The sequence below is a fragment of the Ixodes scapularis genome, unplaced genomic scaffold, assembly GCF_016920785.2.
Source record: "Ixodes scapularis isolate PalLabHiFi unplaced genomic scaffold, ASM1692078v2 PGA_scaffold4__175_contigs__length_147842914, whole genome shotgun sequence".
Taxonomy (NCBI): Eukaryota; Metazoa; Arthropoda; class Arachnida; order Ixodida; family Ixodidae; genus Ixodes; species Ixodes scapularis.
The window spans coordinates 32,791,163-32,812,934 of NW_024609879.1; the positions used below are offsets into that span (position 1 = coordinate 32,791,163).

General features: G+C 44.4%; 1 protein-coding gene across 1 annotated transcript in view; it reads right to left on the bottom strand.

Annotated features, from left to right (window-relative positions):
• Positions 1-12,652: 12,652 nt before the first annotated feature.
• LOC115311275 overlaps positions 12,653-21,772 on the bottom strand; it is an 87,450-nt gene continuing 78,330 nt past the window's right edge. Inside the window, exons 10-11 of the mRNA XM_040220294.1 lie at positions 15,835-15,951; positions 12,653-12,739 (exon numbers count right to left, since the gene is read on the bottom strand). Coding sequence (XP_040076228.1) covers positions 12,653-12,739; positions 15,835-15,951 — 204 coding nt within the window. The remainder of the gene's footprint in view (positions 12,740-15,834; positions 15,952-21,772) is intronic.

The following is a 21,772-nucleotide window of genomic DNA, read 5'->3' on the forward strand; positions in this document are numbered from 1 at the left end:
CTGAGCTTTCATGTAGCGAGCGAATACCATGCCTTTTAGGTAATGGGTTTACATGCGCAAGCAGTGAGGAGGTGTACGCCACCGTCCACGGCAGCCGTGGAAACGCAGACCTCATCTGGAAATCCTTGCTCTCAATGACTGAGTCACCGTACCGCGACTGTCCATGTTTATGATTTTTCTGATTCTGGCCTTATCAAATCCGCATGGTAAGATGGAGGTTAATGGCTATACCCTTTGTTACGGGCGGTAGGTTGCGCTTCCTAGCCTGAGTCTAAAAAGTCCAACATATGATTCTTTCCGCCCTTCTAAAAACATATTCATCCCCTAACTATACCCAGGCAGTGTGGGATATCACCAGGATGACCTTCGGGAGAGCGGCAAAAAAACAACGAAAAACGTCCCCCTGCCTCTTCCCCATGCGGGGGAGTCGCCAATTTTCCTCTCGTCAAACCTCGCCGGCATTACCGCAGCACCAGACCCACTGAAAGACAGGGTTGAGATTTTGGGCCGGAACCATGGGGAAGGGACTCCCAATTTTCTTCCGTTTTGCCTGTCCCCAGCTGTGCTAGTTAGTTGTGCATCATTGAATTTTTCCTTGATAATTTCCGCCAATCCTCTAATCGTCTCTTTGTGATTGTGAACCTTTTCTCTTCCATCCTTCCAACATCGTCATCAAAGCCCAGAGTACCGGCCAACTCCGTTACCCCTTCAAGGAGGGCAAGGCGCAGCCGTGTACCCTTCAAAACTAAGTGTTCTAGTGTCTCACTCTCATTCTGGCAGGCTCTATACGTCCTCGTTCAAAAAACACCCGTTTTCGCCTCGAACAGCAAAGAACTTCCAAGTAAATTGTCAAACATATTTTCCTTTCTTGTGTCCCGTTTTTGTGGCCTGTATCTTGCTAGAGCTGATTCTTCCTACATTCTTCCATCCCATATTTTTTTTCTGCCTCTTTCACTCCCTTCTTTACTGAAGCAGTCTCCTCAGCCGCATTACTGGTGTGAAGGTATTGAAATGTAAGCTTTCGGTTTCGGTTTGTCCATATTGTTCTTAAACGTCTCATGCATAAATACTTGAATACCTTTCGTGCCCACCGCGTATAATACATTTTGGTCAGCCCTTGTTCAAATTTGTCTCCCTGCTCTTAAACGACGACCAGCCCATATCTCCCATGTTCTCGCTCATTTGGCGTCTTTCCATATACTGCCAGTGCCAATCTCCCCGCAGGGGACACCTGTGAAATCAGGTGTTTGGAGAGTGGCGTCTCCACGGACCCCGAGCCCCGCAGGGGGGGCCTGCACCTTAGGTGCTAGGTGCTTGGTGAGTAGCGTCACCACGGACCCCAGCAGCGTGGGCCACCATACCCGCACGCGGGGGGAACCTACTTTAGAGTAGGTGCTTGGTGAGTGGCGTCACTACGAACTCCGAGCCATGTGGGTTCGCCCACCAACGTCTGGCTGTGCGTGGCTTAACCCGTGTCCGGGGAAAAGGGGACCCTGGCGGTTGAGCTGAACCCGGGGTTTGTTTGGACCCTTCGGGGCCCCCCGGGCAAGGCAATACACCGCTTCGACCCCTGCTTCTCGTAGAGGGGTGTCCTGGCTTGGCCCGACCAGGATGATTCAGTCAGTCGCCTCTTCTACCCTCTTCTTCCTTCTTTCACTTTTCCTTCTACCTCTTTCTCTTTTCTTCTACCCTCTCTTCCTTCTTTTTTCACCTTCTTAGGCGGTAAGGGCTAACCTTGAGTGGAAACAGGTCCTGTCCCTGCAACCACACTAGGGTATAGTGACCGGGCAGCACTGGTCGAGTAATTGTGTCAGCCAAGCCCATCTTGCTATGGCACATTACCTACCCCCTTGTTGGGCTCCGTGGTGCGCGGTGCACCCGGGCACTGAATCTTTGTCCCATCTTTATGGGTTATAGAACTAAACCAACCTGTTATCGGGCCCTGAAAAGGGTCCGCACCGAAGTCCTTATAAGAAACACGACCTCATCTATTCCTACATTCCCCAAATTTTTGGTTATTCACTGAGAAGATGATACACTCCTTTCCAAAATGTCCCCCTTTCTTGTTTCGAAAGTGCTCGAAAGTGCGGTTGCAAAGAATTTCAAAGCTAAAAAGATGCCCTCGGGAGACCTACTCGTGGAAATCCAATCCAGACAGCAGAGTACTACACTTCTTGCTTTGAACTCTGTGTCTGATCACAAAGTGACCGTTTCACCCCATCGTACACTTAATACTATTCAGGGCGTTATCTTTAAAAATAACCTGATTGAGGCTTCTGACACTGAAATACTTGAAGGGCTCTCTGAGCAAGGGGTAGCAGCTGTGAGGCGCATCTCTCTGTATCGGGATGGTCAAGAGCGGAAAACCAAACACATAGTTTTAACCTTCGAACCTACCACACTTCCCGAGGCTCTAGGGCTGGCTATCCCCACTGCAAGGTTAGGCCCTATATGCCTAATCGTCGAAGGTGCTTCAAATGCCAGAGGTTCGGCCATGGTTCTCAGCATTGCCGTGGAAAGGCCAGGTGTGCAAAATGTGCCATATATGACCACCCCACAGAGTCCTGCACCAACGACCCACACTGTACAAACTGCGGCGATCCCCACCCTGCATACTTTCGATCCTGCAGAATGTGGAAGGAAGAAAAGGAACTACTTACTCTTAAAGTCAAAGAAAATCTCTCCTACCCAAAGGCACGCCGTCGTTTCGCATTCTTGCGCAAGGGCAGCTATTCGCAGGTGGTGCAGCGGGGACCTGCACCACTGATGGTAGCAGTGGCGACCCAAACGTCCGTTCTGGACTATGGGAAGCCACGGCAGTCCCCTACGTCCCAGCTGATGATTCAGCTCCCGGGGCATGCATTCTCGGCTGGGTGGTCTACGGACCCTCCCAGCCAGGGTGTGAACCCTCGCACTCCAACAGGGTAACAGCCTGTGTCCTCTCAGGCTGTTTGCCAAACCTAGGATAGGCCAGTGGCTGCCGCAACCGTCTCTCCTCCGCAGTCTCCTTCCGGGGAGAAGGGTGGATGGACACTCTCGCCCACACTTCCTGGAGGGAACATCATCGAAGGAGCGGCATGGCTCTCGTGCCGCTCCTGCAGCGCCTAAGGGGAAGGAACGGGTGCACTTGGGCGATTCCCCGCCCAGCACCCCCTCCGCTCATTCGGCTGGGGCTGGTCGTGGACGGGGCATGGCGCCCTATCCTCCGAGCCTGTACAAACCAGCAGGAAAGGCTTCGCCTCAAGAAGTAGAGGCAATGGATGAGGGCACAGAAGTCTCTACTCAAGCGTGTGAGCAAGACGACATGGAGTGGCAGACTTCTAAAGATAAGCACAAAAACAAGAAACCTCTAATCCCTCCAAAGTGACGTTGATTTTTTGTTGCCATATACGGCAGATTTACAACTTTTTACATATTCTTACTTAGTATTACTCTTTAGTTTAGCAACTTTTTAACTTCTTTTTAGAGGAATGACCAACTTTCACCTTATGCAGTGGAACTGCCGCGGTCTTTTACGCAATATTGACGATGTTAATTTTTTAGGGATGAGCTACATCCTATTGCTTTCTCCTTACAAGAGACTCATCTTAGCGATCATATAAGTCAGTGTTGTGTCGCCATCAAGTGTTTAGAAAAGATCGCCCCGCATCTAATTCATCTGGTGGAGAGGCGGTGGTTGTCCAAAATGGGGTAGCCTGCTTTCAGGTTCCTCTCACTACGATTCTTGAGGCTGTGGCTGTGCGCCTTCTTTTGGACCGCCTTATCACTGTTGTGTCTATTTATATTCCACCAAACATTCCGCTGCATCTTCATGATCTCCAAAGACTTATTGCACAGCTTCATCATTCTTTTTTACTTTTAGGAGATTTTAATGCTCACCACCCTTTGTGGGGTAGCGCCCGTCAAGACTCAGGTGGTGGGGTTCTTCAGCGGTTTTATTAACATCTGGGCTGTGCCTTATGAATAAGAGAGAGCCAGCCTTTTTTAGTGCAGCTCACTATTCATTTGCATCTATTGACCTTTCTTTCTCATCTCCCTCATTGCTTTCTTTATTTACGTGGAAAGTTTTAAATAATCCCTTCGGAAGTGACCACTTTCCAGTCGTCCTGGAGAGTTTGGTTTCTGTACCAAGCCTTATGAAACGTACCCCTCGTTGGAAACTGGAAAACGCAGATTGGAGTCTTTTTAGCCTAAACTTGGACCTAAAACCTCGCATGTTCCAGTCCTTAACACATGATGGAGCCACAACATACATTACAGAACAGATATTTAATGCCGCTTTTCGTTCCATCCCTCAGACTTCCTGTAAAATAACCAAAAAATGTAAGCCATGGTGGAATGATGATTGTTTTATCACCAAGAAGAAACAGGATAAGGCTTGGGGCATATTTCGCAGATATCCAACATTTGTGAACTTTATAGAGTTTCAGCGAAATAGGTCTCAAGCTCGTTGGACAAGAAAGCAGGCCAAGCGGAAGTCTTGGAGGGGATATTTGTCCTCTATTAGTAGCTATGTCCCACCAAAGGAAGTGTGGGACCGACTTCACAAGGTCGAAGGCAGATACCACTATTTCACAGTTCCCCTCTTTCCATCTGCATCCTCATTCCACGACCAGGCTAATCTGTTAGGCTCACATTTTGCAGCCGTTTCAAACTCCTCGCACTATTCTTCGGCATTTTTGAAGTTAAAATTTGATGTAGAGAGAACAAGAGTCAGCTTGGCAGGAGGAGCCTCTGCACCCTACATTCAACGGTTCACAATGGTGGAGCTCCAAATGGCTTTGAATATTCGGAAGCACTCTTCCCCAGGGCCTGATCGTATACATTACGAGATGATTCGACATTTATCGAATGAATCACTCTCAGCTCTTCTCATTTATTTTAATGGCCTGTTGAAAGATTCATACTTTCTTACCGAATGGAAACAGGCAGAAGTGATTCTGTTACTGAAGCCTGGTAAAGACCCTTCCCTCCCGTCAAGTTACAGGCCGATAGCATTGACAGGTTGCCTGGGAAAAACGTAAGAAAGGTTAATCAACAAGCGTCTTGTTTACTTCCTTGAGCAAAATAATATTTTGGATGTAAATCAGTGTGGCTGTCGACCTGTACGCTCCACTACCGACCACTTAGTTGGGCTGGAGACGTTTGTACGGGAGGCATTTGTGAACAGGCAGCATTGCGTACCGGCTTTTTCGACTTGGAGAACGCTTTCGTTACCACTTGGCGACATGGCATCCTGCGTGACCTTTTTACGTATGGAGTACGCGGCAGATTGCTTCACTGCATCAAAAACTTCTTATGTGATCCCTCTTTTCGTGTACGGTTAGGTACAACACTTTCCGACTTGTTTGTTCAGGAGAACGGGGTTCCTCAGGGTGGAGTCTTGAGTGTCACCCTCTTTGGTGTAAAAATTAATTCTCTATGCCGTGTCATACCTTTCTCCGTATAATACTCCCTTTATGTAGATGATATCCAAATTTCTGTAGCATCGTGTAATATGTCTAGCTGTGAAAGGCAGCTGCGGTTAACTATAAATAAAATGACTAAATGGGCAAATGAAAATGGTTTTAAGTTTTCTTCAGAGAAAACAGTCGGTGTGCCCTTCTCTCTGCGGCGTGGACTTTGGTTAGATCCAAACCTTACTTTAAAAAGAAATAACATTGCAGTTAAACCAGACCATAAGTTCCTTGGTGTGATTTTCGACCGCAAGCTAAACTTTTTTATATCACCTCAAGTGGCTAAAGCAAAAATGTCTACAGGCGATGAACATCTTGAAAGTTCTTTCACACAAGTCTTCGGGTTCCGGTAGGAGGTGTCTACTTCGTTTGTACTCTTTTCTTGTGCGATCGCGCCTTGATTATGGTGCTATCGTCTATGCGTCTGCCCGGCCATATGCCTTAAAACTGCTTGACCCTGTGCATCACCTTGGATTGCGTCTTGCAACAGGTGCTTTTAGGACATATCCTGTTTTAACTTTGTATGCTGAGTCCAATGAAATGTCCCTTGAAAAAAGGCGGCAGTATCTGAGTCTAGTTTATGCCTACAAGGTGTTATCAGAACCCAGCCATCCAACCCACAGTGGTATTCGACAGTCAAAGTTTTGTTCTACTTTTAACCATAACCGTACTGTGATTCAACCCTTGAGTCTTCGTTTTGAGAACCTACGCCACTCCCTTAACCTACCACGTGAGGATGTTCATTTTCTAGAAAGTGCATGTCATACCGCCCCATGGGATATTAAACCTATAGCTGTTGTAGAATAAGTGGAGAGACATAACGTCTCTCCACTTATTCTACAACAGCAATTCCTAGCTCTTCAAGAAAAATACAGAAATTACTGGCAGTTTTACACTGATGGTGCCAAGTCCTCAATGTGCCCGAAGGAAAAATCCATCAATGTAACCCTGTTTGGCAGTCAATGTTTTCTACTGGACCGCTGATTGTGCCTGACTGTACGTCAAGCATGTCTGATTGGCCAAGAAGTTACTCTGACCGACAGTCAAACTCCAGTCAGACTCCGCTTGTCGGCTTTCTGATGGTTTCCTGGTGGCAGTCAGCCGCCGCGAAATGAAATCAAGATGCCTTGATGGCGATTCTGATTGTTCGTCGATTGGCTCTGACTGTACGTCAAAAAGCTTTGACGTGCAGACAGACGTACGGTCAAGGGACGTAAAGTTCCTTCGGATACCACTATTTCGTCAAATCTATGAATACGAAAAATATTCTATGCACAAGAAAACAATTTCGGGACGTGAGCCCATAAAACCGCTGATGTTAGAGATATGACACGCAGCCGACCGACAACCCTGATCAGAAGCCCACCGAACACGCCAGTTCGCTGACTTCGCATCGCCCATAGAGGCTTCGCCGAGCTCTCATGAACGATCGCTCTCGACTCGTTTTGTTTGCCCGCTTGCTCCAACCTGTCGATCCTGCCCGGGCTCTACAATGTCTTATGTTTTCGTAGAATTTCTACTCGACAAGACCCAGCCTGTTGTGAGTTCCGACGATGTAAGCGACTTTAGCGGTGTAGTTGATGACAAGGTGTACCAGGTGTACTAGGCCGGAGACGCGCGAACAAAAGGACCGTTCTACGGCGCGAACGTACTCTACATGGCAGGTGAGTAGAACTGAAGTACGGCGAGTGATGTACGAGTGCTTTCCATAAGATGCTGAAGACTTAACTGCATTTCCTGCCGAAGCATCTCGTATAAAACGAATGATGAAATCTAGTTTCCTAAGCGATGGCATAGCATCGCATTCAAGTGAAGTAAAGGTTCTTTCCTACGCGGATGATGTCGCGGTTATCTGTGTCGATCGAGACAGCGTACGTGAAGCGATAAATGTGGTTTCGTATTTTTGCGCGCAAACTGGTAGCGTGGTGAACGCTATAGAGAACGTGATAAATGCGTGGGTGATAAATGGGATAAATGCGTGGGTTTCTGGCACGGTGACTGGTCAAGTAAACCAGAAGTGTTCATGAATGTTAGGTGGAAAACTTTACCCACGAAGTATCTCGGAGTGCCTTTAGAACATTATCAGGACACCACGAATTATTGGAACGAAGAGATCGAAAATGTTAGATTAAAGGCGGAAGGGTGGAGGGGTAGGGATTTATCTATGTTCGCGCGTTTGACCGCGGTGTAATCTGTTTTTAATATCAAAAGTCTGGTATATATTACAAGTGTTGTGTATGTCACGTATGAATGTGCAAAAGCTGCATAGAGTGTTTGCCGTTTTTATTTGGTCTTCGACATGGGAGCGTTCCGCTCGAACGAATTTATTTAGGTCAGTGCGAAGTGGTGGTTTGGGATTGTCCCATTTGTTCTTACGTCAGATTGTTTCACGCTTTATGTTTTACGCGATCAGAGGGATGCCTTTTTACGCACAGTTGTTCAACTTTGTCTGCAAAACGTTTTGTCAGAATTTATTGTTTTGTCATTCACAGGGACAGGTGCCGCTGTGCGAGGGTATTTGATAGAAGTGTTTCTCTCTTTTCGAATCTTGAAGGTCCGTTTTTCCTAAGATTATCTTAGTACCGTGTCACGGAAAAAATGTATCGAGATTTGGTTGATGTTCTGCTGCCTGTGCCGTTTATCGTTCCCTATACTCTGAAGGCCCTGGCCAAGATGTTTTAAAAAGAGTGAAGAAGATGCCGGTAAAGTCTAGTGCTAAATCCTTCTTTTTTAAACTTCATTGTGGCGTCCTACCCGTAAAGCCATGGTTAGAGGAAAAAGGCATTTTCGTACCATGGTCAACGCATTGTCTTTTATGCAAGCCGCCAGAAACTGTAGAACACGTGTTTATTTACTGCTGGGACGCTGTGTTTTTGTGGGATATACTCCAGCGCACACTCAAAAAGGATTTTCCGACAACCGCCAGAGGTATACGGTTTCTATCAATAGAGAACGTAAATGGCGTACCTTATGATATGCTACTACTACTGCGCCTTCACAGTCTATGAAAAACAAGACTAGACGTGAATCGCGCGGATAAAACAGTCCGCTCGGCTCGTGAATATTTTATTGAAAGTGTTGCCGGCACGCGTGAAGTCTTCCGGGCACAGCCCGAACCGCCGGATTGGTTGTTCATTCTTGATGTTTTGGTGTGTTTAAACGAATTTTAATGACTCCACGGCAGCCAAGTTACGGCTGAAGTGGTTTTAACCCCTCCTTTGTATATATCCTATTGTACAAATGTAAAAACAGGCAATAAAAGAATGGCATAGCATAGCGGTGCAATCAAGAAAAAAAAAATGGCATAGCATAGCGCTTAAGGTGTCCGATTTGTACGCAAGTGGTCGCGGGTTCGATCCGCGGTGGGCCTGCTTTTTTTTCTTTTTTTTTTTTTCTCGAACATTTTGTTTTATCGAGGCATTTGGCGATATTTATGAGTGCATATAGCTTTACTCTTATAAAAATGCTCCCCTTGTTGATGAAAATCCCTTGGCAGTGGCAGTCAGACGTCATCTGATGGACCATCAGATGACGTCTGATGGTCCATCAGATGATGACGTCTAATGGTCCATCACGTTCCACCAGGGCTGCTGACTGGCAGTCAGTGTCCGAAATTACGTATCTTGATGGAATTTTCAATAGGGTATATTGGCTCCGCTGTTTATTCAAATTCGTTTACCCATGTTACTCGACTCAAGAATGTCGCCAGCATTTTTAATGCGGAACTTTATGGTGTTCTAACAACCCTTGACTATATAATCAGGAGCAAAGTGATGAAAACCATTCTTTTTGTAGACTCTTAAATTGTTTTTAGCGCTGTATGTTCTGTTACATCAACCACGAATAAGTTGACTCAACTCGTACGGGCCAAAGTTCAACAGGGACTCGCTGGTGGGAATGACTTCATGTTTCGCTGGATCCCGAGCCATGTGGTCATTGCAGGCAACGAGGCTGCAGATAGACTAGGCGCCTCTTCACGGAACCTTTTACCATCGAATATCCGCATACCTTACTAAGACCTTAAAATGTCTGTGAGATTTTCACTTTCACGGTTATGGTAATCTGAATGGAAGTTAGCCGATAATAATAAGCTTCATGCCATCAAACCAGAACTTGGCACATGGGAAACCTCCTATAATAAAAATCGTTTCCACGAAGTTCTCCTGTGCCGCTTGAGAATTGGCTACTCGTTCATTACTCATCAATACCTGCTTATAGGTGAAGAACCGCCATTATGCAAGTACTGTAGAGAAACTTTATCTGTTCTACATGTTCTCTTTCTTTGCCGTGGCCTTTTACAACAATACAATACCTTTTTCCCTGAGTTTTTTTTTTTAAATACAGCATTCCGTTTCACCCTGTCTTGGTTCTAGGGGAACAGCTTCTCATATAATTTGAACGTCTTTTAGCTTTTCACAAAGCTACAGATATTTTACACAAACTATAGCCAACTTCTAGCCTAGTCTTGGTGTACTTTTTAACAATGTATTTTAGCTTACCTAGATTGGCGCAGAATGGCGGTAGGAGTTCTTGCGCCATAAAACCCGCAAACAACAACCAGTGCCTATCTGCCTAATTTTTTTTTGTCGAATCTTTAGTTTTGATTGAACATCTGATTTAAGGCACACGAATACATCGGCCTCTTTGACTGATGTATTCAACTCCGCACTTGAGGTGCACTGAGTACACCTTCTCTGTGCTAAAAAGGGGGTGTACTCAGTGCGACTGTACACAGTACCGCCACTTTTAGGTTGTGCCATTGCTTCTGCTTCTCCGTAGATGTGTCGAGAATTCTGAATAAATCAATGACGACTGGGAGAAGAGTAAAAGTACAGTCAAGCTGGTGAACAGCAGACATAACGAAACCTGAGAATTGTGAAGAAGGAAAAAGAAAGATAAGAAACAGAGCCCGTCACACACACGTGTCGAACACAGCTAAAGGTTTATTCTAAAACTTGGTGTGAGGGTTCTTCGCGTTGACTGCGGTGTACCCCTATAAAAGGGTGTAGTTTTAGCGTAAACCTGCGGCTGTGTTCGAGACGTTGTGTATGTTGTCCTCTTTTAGAGCACAGCTCTCAGGCGCCCGTTTCCGGCTTGAGCGGCGTCGGCGTTGCCGTGGCCGTCCTCGTCGGCGCAACCGCGCTTTGCCTTATGGGACGTTTCCCATGATGACGTCACCCGGACGTTACGTGTGACATCACGAGGGTCATTCGTGACGCCACAGCGCGTTGCATTATGGGTAAATTTCCCCGCTAACTTTATCGAAAATACTTCCCCGCTACATTTAGCGGGAAAACTTCCCGCTAAATTTAGTGCTAAAAATTCCCCGCTAAATTTCCCCGCTAAATTTAGCCAAAAAATTACCCCCGCCAAATTTAGCGGAAAATATACCTCGCTAAATTTAGTGCTAAATTATGTGAAAAAGTCTCGCTAATTGGGGGAGCAGGAGAGGGTACGGAAGAGGGAGGAGGGGCATATCCTCTTCCTCCTCAACAGGTGCGCTCTAAAGGCCCGTTCACGCTCTTGCAACCGAGTACGACCGAGAGAGACCTGACCGGTTTTTAAGCCTCTTGCGATGTCTTAGAACCAGCTCCGCAGCAGCGCATCGGGTCCTAGGACGTCGCAAGAGGCTTAAAACCGGTCTGGACTCTCGGTCTTACTCGGTTGCATACATGTGAACGGCGCTTAATTCGGCATTAAGTTACATTGTAAGCGTCTTTCATTTTTAGAGCACATCTCTTAGGCGCCCGTTTCCGGCTTGAGCAGCGTCGCCGTCGCCGTCGGCTTAACCGCGCGGTTCATTATTAGAAACGTACCATAATGACGTCACAAGTGACGTCATGAGGGTCACAAGTGACGTCACAAAGGTCCCGCGTGTTGAATTATGGGAAACGTCCCATGATGCAATGCGCGGGGGGGAGAGAAGAGGAGGCGGAGGAGGAAGAAGGAGGACAGAGGAGGATGGAGATAGGAGGAGGAGGGAGGAGGAGGGAGGATGAGGTAAGAAAAGGAAGGAGGGAGGATCATGAGGAGGGAGAGGGGAGGTTAAGGTAGGACGTGGAAGGAGGGAGGATGGATGAGGAGGGAGGAGGGGAGATGCCAGTTACCCGTTGTTCAGGCAAGTGATATCATCATTCATAGATGACAGAGGCACGTATGAAAACGTGTTGTACTCGTTATCCAAGTGGCCATCGAAGTAAGTACGGGTCTGTGTTGAACACATTGGAGCTGCGCTCTGATTCGGTGTTACAGGGAGTGGTCAGCGTCTTTCATTTTTTTTTGTGTCCTCTTTTCTTTTTCCGGTTTCGCACGTTTCCTTACTTCTGAAATTACTATTTTAGGTTTTTGTTTTAGAATAGCAATATGCAGCGCGGAACTAGCAGCAATGACATATTCTTGATTTCAATGACCATTTTAACATAAATACCTTAAAATGTGTAACGCTTTAAGGAACTTTTTTTCAACAGGGAAGTGGGAACTGCTACTCGACCCACAATTATCATAACCCCTCACAGTCTAATCATGAAATGTCAACAACAAATAAGTTAATGTGGGGAAAAATATGGCTAGTACTACCAAAATTTTAAACACATTCTTTAATTTTCTGTTGAGCATGTGATATTATTTCAGGAGTTAAGCACTTAAGAATTAAAAAAATCGCAAAGAACGAGACACCGAGTGAATATAAGCACAGCGATGCTTTGCCTCTTTCTCTGTATAGAAACAGGCACGAAGAAATGATAGAGGCACAGAGCTGTATTTATGTCTATCTTAATTTGGTCGCTCATCATTTTGCTTGTTTTAATTCTCATATATGCATGATCTCGCCCAAGCTTTAACTATAAATTAAACATTTTCCTAAAAAAAAAAACTTTCCGATGTGTGTAGGGAACAATTTTGCGCTCTATATTCGCACAACGAAGCAGATTAACGTACAAGGGAAGAGCTCTTCGTGCGCTGCCGTGAAGCGTGGAGTCGCTCCCGACATCACACTGAGCGCGTTTGTGTTCTTTGGGAAGAGCCTTTCGTTAAAGTTCATTTCATAAATATATTATTATAAAACTTCCGGTCAATCGCACGAGACACTTGGAGACAGCGTAGTTATAATTAGTTTATTTTTTTTATTTTTCAAATCTCTTAATCAACAGGTATACTTCATGCCTGGTTATGAATGAATTCATTTGGTTGAATTTCTTTCAGAGTTCCCGTTGGTCATCACTTGCTCTATCATTCGATTGCGTGCGTCTGATTTTTTTTGAGACGCAAACTCCATGAATGCAAACCTGTTAACACGGAGAAATTTTGTCAGCAACCGAAACTTTAATTAAGTATTCTTATCAAGTAGAATTACTCCTCAAAAAGGTAGGCACCTACCTTACGAAAGAAAGAAAATCACAATTTCTTTTTTTCATAAGCAAATGTAGTAGCTAAAATACCATTTCGCCATAAAGTAGCGGTGTACTCTCCGTGGAAACAAAATGTTTCAGAAACCAATAAGAGACCCGTATTCCCTGTCATTTGTCATTGAAATAATCACCTAATGTAATGCACTATGTCTTAAGCACAAGAGAACATTTTATATTTAAAATTTCTTTGTTTTCTCTCAGTCAAAATTGTTTCATTGGGGGTGAAAAATACCAAGTATGTTTTCAATACGGAGAACGGTCGCAGAACAAAAACAAAAAAAACAGAGTACCCAAAATATATTCGAAGTAATATATAGGCTTAATTTAACATTCATTCAAAGTTGGTGAGCGCAAGTAGATATCAATATTAAAGTTGCCTTATTTGCGATTTCATTTTGAAATATATAATTATAGAAGTAATATTTTATACTCCAATTTTCTTTTGTTTCCACAATGAAAAAGTTACTTTTAGTTTCGCGAATCTAGTTTACATCATGCCTATATTGTCGTTGTTTGAACATTAAATCAAAACATATTTGAACCATAATACCTGCTTAATGGTTCACCGGCATACGGTGGGATGTTCACACAAGTAATGTAACTAAAGTCTCTAAATATATCAAAATATATATGGCTTCTTTTATGAACCCCTTTCCTATGTCAAAGAGCCTTCTTTCATGGCAGGGTCGCTCTTTTGTCGTTGAGTCAAGCGTGTATCAAGCAGGAAATTTGTTCAATGCTAAAGCAACGAGCAATGATCAAGCAATGCTAAAGCAACGAGATACAATGATTGGACTCATTCCAGCCGACCCTTGGCAAACCACTTGTGTTCGCTGGAAGCCGAATGCGCACGACAAAAACAAATTGCGTTGTACTTTGTTCGTACCTGACAAAAACATCATTCTACGTTGCCTGGAACGTGTCTCCGACTGATATTTGTTCATGGTCTTATTCCGCCCGTGCATCAAAAGTGGCCCCATAGTTACAACAAATCATGGCAAGAAAGCCGGAGTTTTATGCTTTCAGAAATCGCGATCGTGGCGGTTGTTCATAGTATCTCTGCAAAAAAGCACTAGAGAATGCGAGCGTAGCTCTCCTCGCGGCGTCAAAACTGTTTGCTTCCCAAGCTTCCGTAGACTCGAGCTGTAGAGTTACTTTCAGCAGAACAGGCGTCTGCTGCAGTATCACCATTGCTCTAACACCGCCAGGATCGCAGCCGGTGACATCATGACGCTCCTATGAGGTCATCAAGCAGAAATCGAAGGACAACTTATTAGGGCGTGGGGCAACACACCAGTCAGAGATGCGTTCTAGGCAACAGCATCATACCTATAACGCGTTGCTGAGGTGGTAAATGTCCATGAATATCGATCACGTGGTAGGTGCATCCATGAAGCGCACGGACACGTAACTACGTCAAGTGACGCGACTTCACTTATTGTGACCACGTGACTCAAGGGTGTGGAACTGTAACGTCACGTGGTCAAGTCATGTGGTGAAGTGATTTCAGTTATCATGCATTTGACGTTGGATAACGTAACATAAGGGATGTCGACCAAATTACCGCATATATTCTTCGCCGGTGGCGTTACACTGAATTGATGTGTTTGTATGTACTAATTGTGTGTGTTGTGCTGTTTTGTAACGGTGGGGAGTGTTTAGCCCTTCCCTATATAGCGTCCTCTCATGGTAGTATGGTGGCGTCGGATGATTGGCGTGGACTTGCGTGGATGACACCTGCTTTCTGAAAAGTTCACCTAGTTCAAGAACCTCTATTGCGTGTAGTATTGTCAGGTCTGAATCCATTTTGAAAAAACAGCGCGAATAACACACGGACAAGAAGGAGAGAACACACAGGACAAGGTAAGGTGGACACATAAGAAACACCACGATTAAAAGCTTACATTTCACCTTTGAAACTGGCACGTCTCTCTGAGTACTTTTCACTCAAATTATTTTGTCACGCCACGTAGTGATCTTGTTACTCAATAAAAAAAAATGGATTTCCAGCGAACTTTATCAAAGAAGTTCTATGTGCATAGAATATAATATTCAAGGAGTGCCATATACGTATGGAGCTCTTAACTTCGCAAGACGTCAGGCCACATCATGTTACAAGGCGCCGCTTATCACGACGTGCCACGGGACATACATACGTAATGTCACGTCACGATTTTAATTTGGGGTGTCCCGGGTCTTAAATTGGTGTATATGTACCAACTTCCTTTTGTATTTAGCAGACAATCGTTTCCAGTATGACCCATGACGTGTGACGTAACTTTAACATTGTATAATTTCTCATCAATTAAATTTCGTCGCCATATTTAACGCGGAAATGCACGGCGAGATAGACGGGTGAAAAAGTTTCAGGCGGCAGACAGCTCCGTAAAAATTCCTCCATTGTTTTAAAATATTGTTCAGCCTGCCGATATCAGTTACAAGTTACTTAAGATTACATCCAAAATATATTCACACTTGCTAAAATAAAAATTAACATGCTTAGGCGTGTACTAAATATTTTTCAATATATCATTTTCCACTATCAAAGCCAGTGTGCATTTTATTTAAAATTATTATCTGTCATTGAGGAGCACACAGGCTACTTGTAGATAGACACAGTTGCAAAGAAGTTCAAACTCTGGTTGTTAGACTGCCTTTCGGCTTTTGTGACGGAAAACGCGAAGCGAAGTTTCAAATGATGATTTGCCTGAAAGTCGTTCACTTCAGTGACTTACATTAGAATATTTCTGACTGTTTAGGAATGCACCACGACATCATTTATGTGGGACCTTTAAGTATAAGTGAATTTATCAGTTGCAAAAAAAAAACTCTTTTTTAATAACCGACATAACCTTGTAACTGAAAATATCGTTAATTCAGATCTCTAATTTGGAATATGTCCTTTAACCCCAAACACAGATGATGGTTTAGCAACTCTATGAGTGTGGGGCAACGGCATCTCATTACAATACCTTTTCGTCGCCGCATTTCATTCCGTCGGGCGAGTTAATAGTTAAATGCGTTTGGTTAATGCAGCATTGACGCTGGCACTCGGCGTCATCTGCATTTTTCCCAAGGTCCGACCGTAACTGCAATTAAATGAATAAGTTTATTCAAACACTTCTTAAGATATACCTTCTTAAGATATACTGACTGATTCTATTAGGTCTCCTTTATAGACCTTTTCACCCTCCGCCACATGGGCGCTGCCATCTTGGAATCACGTGATGCGGCCGCCATTATGTTGCTTCAACTTGTTGCTCCGCTCTCCCCTCCGCGCTACTCCACGCCTTGGGGGATGCGTTAAATTCGTGTTTTTCGTCGCGTTTCACCGACTTTCTTACCTTACTCCAGAAGGCGTTGTCCGATACTTATCTTTACCATATAATTGCATTACATCATTATGTGCACAACTTCTGCAGTTAGTTTTGTAACAAAATTTGACCATTTTTACCGTCGGTTCGCCGGATACTTGTTAAGATGCTATAGTATATGGGCTCATAAATCAGCATTAGCGCTCACGCACACAGCCATACATGCATGACTCTAAAACAGCACGAGGACTCAAAAGTCAGTAACATATGAAAACTCAGGTTTGGTTCCTAATTGTTACGGCGGAACATTCGTAATAGGAAGAACACGGTAAGTATATATATGATCGCGCATTTAGGATCTCAAGGAAGGGGACAAAATTAGTAAATTACTCAGCAAAATTAATCACGTGTGTTTCCTGAAAGCATCGAGTTTTGTATTTATAACAGAGCGAAAACGGTTGCTCTCGACTACGGTATGTGGGGGAACTTGTGGACAAGATGGAGTACAAACGTTTAATTTGGATTTTTTTTTATTCTATGAATAATGGTACGTCAACGCCAAACAATTCCTTTACAATATCACCTACGTTCTTAATCGTCTCTGCGATATAAATTTTCGCTTGATCGCTTTATATATGATTTTCAAGAAACTGTATACCGTGCTTGGTGCCATACGCCTTTTAATTGCCTGAAGTATTTTCTTAAGATAACCACACAGTTCATTTCAGTTATTTAATTAAAAAAAATATTGCGACTCCCCTTGGGAGAAACTGTTACAGACAGCTTGAGAGTGCATTTGGTACACAATATGTGACACCGAAAAAAATCTGTCCGCACGAAAATCGCCCGAGTGCAACGTTGTCGACGGCGAATAGGGATTTACTGACGACTGGCGGCTGACGGCTGGCGACGCCGAAATCTAGAAAGCGCGTCGGCTCAAACCAGTACAGAGCTTTCTGCATAGGTCCATGCATGGCGTGGCGCCTGGCGCTCGACTTCAGCCAAACTTCCTATATATCACTTCTTTTGCGCGCTTTAATTTTCTTTGTGAAATTTTATGCGAGATGAATTTCAGACCACATTTGAAGGCAAGTCACTTATCTTATACCTTGAGAACGTCGTAAGCAAATGTCCATACATGCAACAAATAGTTTATTTCATAAGGCCAATATTGTGAAATGTTGTTAGTGACTACTTTAGTTAAAGAAATTTTCTAGTCGGCCTAGGTGATCTATAAAAATATTTCTCTAACTTATTTCTGTTTTAATGAAACAAGACAATACAATATTAGTTCTTTTGAATATTCTCTACGTCATTATAAAATACTTTTCTAGTGCAAACTTTATGAAAACTTGGTGCCCAAAAAACAAACATCGAGCAATAAACTTGTCCGTTCATCTGTTCTTCGTGATTCAGCACATTGTTGATCATGTTGTGAACCTGCATCTTCACTAAGCACTCATGCATTATAGTCTCTTGCAATATAAGATGAGCAGATATAATTTCTTACTTGAGCGCGAGCCATCTACCTGCCGTACCACACGGTGCACGCGCAGCCAAAGCACGGCGGCAGGAAACGAGCGCGTGCTGGAGCGGCTGGAAGCGGAGCTTGTCCTGCTCCTTATTTATTTATTTTCCTGGAAACTAGTGTCCACGGGTACGGCCGTGAATGATAGTAATCCTGTGCATCAGCGTAATTGTTTCACCGCCGAAAGTGGTCGGAATGAACCATGGACGTAATCAGACGCATTTGGTGTTCGTGTAAGTGCTCGCAATTTAGGCCCGAAACCACCTCCTGGTTTTCCAGGTGGCTCAGTACCATTGTTTCATTCGCTGTGTGGTACAAGGAACAAATTTGTAACATTAAAGAAGCGAAAACGGCATGAAATAGCTCCACAATCGCGTGCTTGTTGAAAACGAAACTAACCAAATTGAAGCAACCTCATGGCGGTGAGTGCGCCAGCGCCCTCTACCCGGCGGTCAGGCAACTACTGAAGTGAAAAGGTCTATAGTGGTTTTCAAGGAAGCAGATGTTTAAGTTACGGAAAAACACTGATTACATCTGAGAATACAAGAGAGGAAAATCTGTTTATTATTAGAAACACAAAAAAAAAAGCGAAAACAGATAGTAATATAAAATACTGGTGTAATGTTTTTCTTGCGAACATTTTAAAATGTTCCGCTGAAGCTGAACGGCCCTGCTATTTAACATGAGGAATGACAAACACCAATGGGATTCAGAGAAACGCTGCCAAAAACTCTCACTCAACTACAATGATTATTGGTAGCTGTTTCCTCTAGCGGTTCTGACTATGAATAGGGTAACACTGTTGAGTTTTTTTTTTTTTTTTGCTTTTATTGCATTTTCTAAAAGTAATAATTTGCCTATGCGCAACAAATAACCGCCTTTTGACAAAAGCAGAAGCATTCACTATAAGGCTGCTGGTGGTTACCGAATATATACTTATAAAACCTTGGCTATCTACTCTCCAAAGTGTAGCTTGAGGATTTTCTATAGACATCAGGTGTTGAACGCCGGCAAGTGGGAAGCGTAGGCGACGAGTGTAACAAACAAGACAAAGATGCACTAGCCTAGAACACCCAGCGCTGTAAAACATGCAAGAATGAACTTTGTACGTCGCTGCCTTTTACTGGTAGCCCCTATATATCGCCTAAGTAAATACAGATAACTTTTCCTCCACAAATATTGTGAATCACTGGAGGATTGCAGTAGAAATTATACGTTTTGTAAACGAAGAATTGGCGAATAAATGGCGACTAACTGGCGGTAGCGCGTTACAAGTAACGACGTCAGCGGGAACGCGTTACCTTTCTCGGTAAGGGAGTAACGTACTCGTTAAATTTTCAAAACTGTAACGGGTAACGTACTTATGTTAGTTACTTCAAGTAACGGGTAACGTTACCTGTTACTTCTTTCTTTTTTCCTTGGTAAGTGGGCGTGCAATGAGGCGTTTTGCGGACAGGGGCTCAGTGGAGGACATATCAGTTCTCGTTTAGATAAAGCACAGCCCTTTCAGATCCGGATGGAAAGGAAGTGGGTCGGTGTACTTGTTTTTTTGTCTTTGTTTTGTTCAAGGTCCCAAGTTTTCTGTTTCGGATTGAGGTCACCGTTTACGGCTGAGGTGAAGACCAGTGGGGGTAGGATTGTATAACAAAGGTGGGACTTTGTGACGTCGGTGGTCGGTGATTAGGTGGTGGATATATAACGCTTTGAGGAAATAAACGCAGTAGATGAGTTTGAAAGGTTCTTTTTCCCTGTCTTTTTTCTTCCACCAAGTTTCCCGGCTTTTACCACAGTCTCGGGTATTCTACATCATGAACAACATCTACAAGCTCGCCTGCGCACTCACTGTTTTTTCTTTACTTAGTTACATTATTCGTTACATATTCTTCACAAAACCTAAAAACAAGTGCACTTAAATTTTTTTTCGCGTTTCTATACTACGTTTCACTTTAAGTCCAGAGGGATTCGACGCTATAACATGATGGGTCGTTCAGGCACCATCATATTGTTCGTAAGGTTTCTGTAAATGTTCTATCATTCCCCCGAGCCATTCATAAAACAAAAAAAGGCCCAGTGACTTGCGCATTCGACGCTGCATGACTGGTGCCATTAGCTCGTAGCGTCGGCTGTCCGGAGCTAAGCTCAAACGAAATATGGGTGCCAAGTCGTTATTTTTGCACTCGCTTCACGATCCTTCAAAATTTCGCCAGTCTTTTCTCCACATAGAAACTGCCACTTTAGAACAACCCCAACGCCCGCGCCATTTGTCGTAATGCTAAAAAACGCTGTCGCAAAAAAAAAAAAAGAGCTAACAACGCTTTTACTGTCAATTAATAAATAAAAGTAACGCAAAGTAACGTGCGTTACTTTTTATCGGCAACGGTAACACGTTCCTTTTATCTTGACGTAAGTTAGACGGTAACGCGTTCTTTAATTTGGCAAGTAAGAAGCAACATATTTCATTACTTTTTTCGTTGACGCCTACAAAAATGAGCGTAGCCAAGCGCCAGTTAAATGAGATGAACTGAAACATGAGGCTCCTCCGCCTTGTATGTCACTAAATCTTGTACTGCAATGCTACAATATAAAACTTAGAAGTGTATTGCAACCTCCCGTATAACAACTGAACGCACCCGGGGTAAGTCATTTTGATGCTCCGCAGCGAAATCTGCTTTGCGCGAATGCACACACACACATACACACACGCACACACACACACACACACACATATATATATATATATGCGTGTGTGCGTGTGTGTGTTTCTGTCCACCCGGTTTGGTTCGGGAGGTGTAGTCGATTTTCATAAGTCGATGCGGTTAATATAGAAATAATAATTATCATTTTAGGTACAAAATGTACGCGAGTTGTTCTACTTGATGATATTGTCACGAATGACGAGGTGACTACCTAGAAGAATAGGGAAATCGAAACGTTTTATGGGGCTAACTTCTGCCCAAAACAATATAAAAAACGGCTAGCGTCGCAGGCGTTGGTGACGGCGTGACAGCAGGATCGAGCGCTGGGGCGAGACTGACCTCGGACCACCATGCAAAGGACGTTCTGTACCCACGTGTAAATCGGGAACATTCAGCGTAGAACGTTCGGCGCGTAGAACATTCATAGCTCGATCGGACGACAAGGTTCTCGAAGTCATGAGAACGCTAAATTGAAAGAATACATAAAAAAGCGACCGCTCCCAGGAATCAATCCTGCGGCCGCAGTGCAAAAGCCAAGCACGGCAACCATTCGGCCACGGACGCGCTCACTCAGCGATGCGCGTGTGCTTTCTCCCCTTTTTTATAAGTGCAAGTCCCCAATGCAACACGAAATAAAAAAAGGGCAAATAAAAACGAACGGTAAACTGGAGGTCATCTGGAACAAAAAAAAATCCATAGCCCTATCGAATGCAGAATGGCTTGAGTTGAACGACGTGAACAACATCGGGTTGCGGTCGGCGTCGTGATGATGCCTGCGTTCCGTCGGGTATCACCTCGCAGTTGAGCTCATCTAGTTGACGAAGTCCATTGCAGGGTCCAAAGTAGCGTCTCAACAGGTTCTCGCTGCGCCGCGGCAACGGGTGGGCGTACACACCCACACTCTCACCCCGGGTTGGAAGTGTACGTCCAGGCAACGAAAGTCCTAGTGACCAGAGTCGACGCCTTTCTCGTTTTAAATAAGAAGTCGGGCGAGCTGGCGGACTTCTTCGGCCCGTTGGGCAACCATATGGGCGTCGTCAGTCCCGTCGTCAGGTGGATTGCGAGGCAGCATCGCGTCGAGCGTGGTCGTTATCTTCCGACCATGTACCAGCTGAAAAGGTGTAACTCCAGTGGTCTATCGAACCGCCGTGTTGAACGCCGTAATGTATGGCAATACACTGCCCCACGCCTCGTGTTCTGCGTCGACGTACATAAATATCATCTCGGCAACTCTCTTGTTGAGTCGCTCCGTGAGCCCGTCAGTCTGCGGGTGGTACGAGCGGTACGACGGTGGCTGGTGCGACAAAGCCGAAGGATTTCTTGGGTCAAATTTGCCATGAAAGATAATCTGTCAGTCATCAGGACCTCGGGG